Below are 1,684 nucleotides of genomic sequence, written 5' to 3'. Positions count from 1 at the left end.
TTAAATTATAGTTACATATTTTTATAAAATACTTACACTTGACATCTAGAATAACAGTATCAGATTTACTACTACCATATCCATTGTCTGCTGAACATGATAGAGTTTGACCATTTTGATTTTTATTTGGTGTCAATCGGAAAGATGATGATGTTGATAATATTTGATCTGTTTCTACTATAAACCATCTATAATTTATTACTGGATCAGGATTATTGGTGACTTTACAATTCATTGTGGTAGACACTCCATTTACTAGATTTAGACTGTTTTTATTTTCTATTTCGACACCTTTAACTGGTACTAGAAATAACAAGGCAAAATAAAATTGAAAACTATTAATATGTGATTTGTAGGAATTAACAATTCAAAAGTCGTTCCTTTCCTGTTTATTTATCTCATATCGTTCCTACTCGACATCTTGGAATATGTTTTCCGGTTTTTTCTTTCATATCTATTTCCAGTGCAGACAACATTTCGAATTTGTTTTAGTTATAAATAATTATTTATGAAGAGTCTATTTAATTAAAACTAGATGAAATAATGAAGCTCTAGTAACATAGAATTACCTTTAACATTAATAGTTTTATTGATTTGAAATGATTCAGATGGAAGTTCATCCACTCTACATCTCCAGATACCATCATCTCTTTGTTTAGATACTGTATCAATATGTATAGTTACACTAGTAGTTGTTTTAGATGCTGTATAGAATTCTCTATAGTCGGTATAGTTGTTTTCACATCCAGGATTTAGGATATTACAATCTTGTTCTTGTATAGTAACAAAACAGTTAGCTATATTACTATCATCACCAGATCGAGATAAAGTTATTGTATAAGCATTGTTATAATAACAGGTAACACTACCAGATTCTCCATCAACTAGTTCATTAGGTTCAGTATTTATTATAACTTGACCTAGAATAGAACGAGAATATTATACAGTTACTGTCTATTACATTGTTAAAAGAACAGGTAACGCTACCAGATTCTCCATCAACCAGTTCATTAGGTTCAGTATTTATTATAACTTGACCTAGAATAGAAAAGAGAATATTATATAGTTACTGTCTATTACATTGTTATAATAACAGGTAACACTACCAGATTATCAATCAACCAGTTCATTAGGTTCAGTATTTATTATAACTTGACCTAGAATAGAAAAGAGAATATTATACAGTTACTGTCTATTACATTGTTATAATATCAGGTAACACTACCAGATTCTCCATCAACTAGTTCATTAGGTTCAGTATTTATTATAACTTGACCTAGAATAGAAAAGAGAATATTATACAGTTACTGTCTATTACATTGTTATAATAACAGGTAATACTACCAGATTCTCCATCAACTAGTTTATTAGGTTCAGTATTTATTATAACTTGACCTAGAATAGAAAAGAGAATATTATACAGTTACTGTATATTACATTGTTATAATAACAGGTAACACTATCAGATTCTCCATCAACTAGTTTATTAGGTTCAGTATTTATTATAACTTGACCTAGAATAGAAAAGAGAATATTATACAGTTACTGTATAATATTGTTATAATAACAGGTAACACTATCAGATTCTCCATCAACTAGTTCATTAGGTTCAGTATTTATTATAACTTGACCTAGAATAGGAGAATATTTATACAGTTACTGTATATTACATTGTTATAATATC

At 28.1% G+C, this 1,684-nt stretch overlaps 1 protein-coding gene across 1 annotated transcript in view; it reads right to left on the bottom strand.

The window, feature by feature from the left end:
• Window positions 1-1,514, bottom strand: part of LOTGIDRAFT_176223 (hypothetical protein) — a gene marked incomplete at both ends in the record, with an annotated part of 6,979 nt that extends 5,465 nt beyond the window's left edge. The window contains 6 exons of the mRNA XM_009067480.1: window positions 37-303; window positions 570-920; window positions 988-1,038; window positions 1,226-1,276; window positions 1,345-1,395; window positions 1,428-1,514. Coding sequence (XP_009065728.1) covers window positions 37-303; window positions 570-920; window positions 988-1,038; window positions 1,226-1,276; window positions 1,345-1,395; window positions 1,428-1,514 — 858 coding nt within the window. The remainder of the gene's footprint in view (window positions 1-36; window positions 304-569; window positions 921-987; window positions 1,039-1,225; window positions 1,277-1,344; window positions 1,396-1,427) is intronic.
• Between the last annotated feature and the right edge of the window lie 170 nt (window positions 1,515-1,684).

Source organism: Lottia gigantea, assembly GCF_000327385.1.
Source record: "Lottia gigantea unplaced genomic scaffold LOTGIsca_828, whole genome shotgun sequence".
Taxonomy (NCBI): Eukaryota; Metazoa; Mollusca; class Gastropoda; family Lottiidae; genus Lottia; species Lottia gigantea.
Note: the sequence above shows the minus strand (reverse complement) of the source record. Positions and strands in the feature narration are given on the sequence as shown.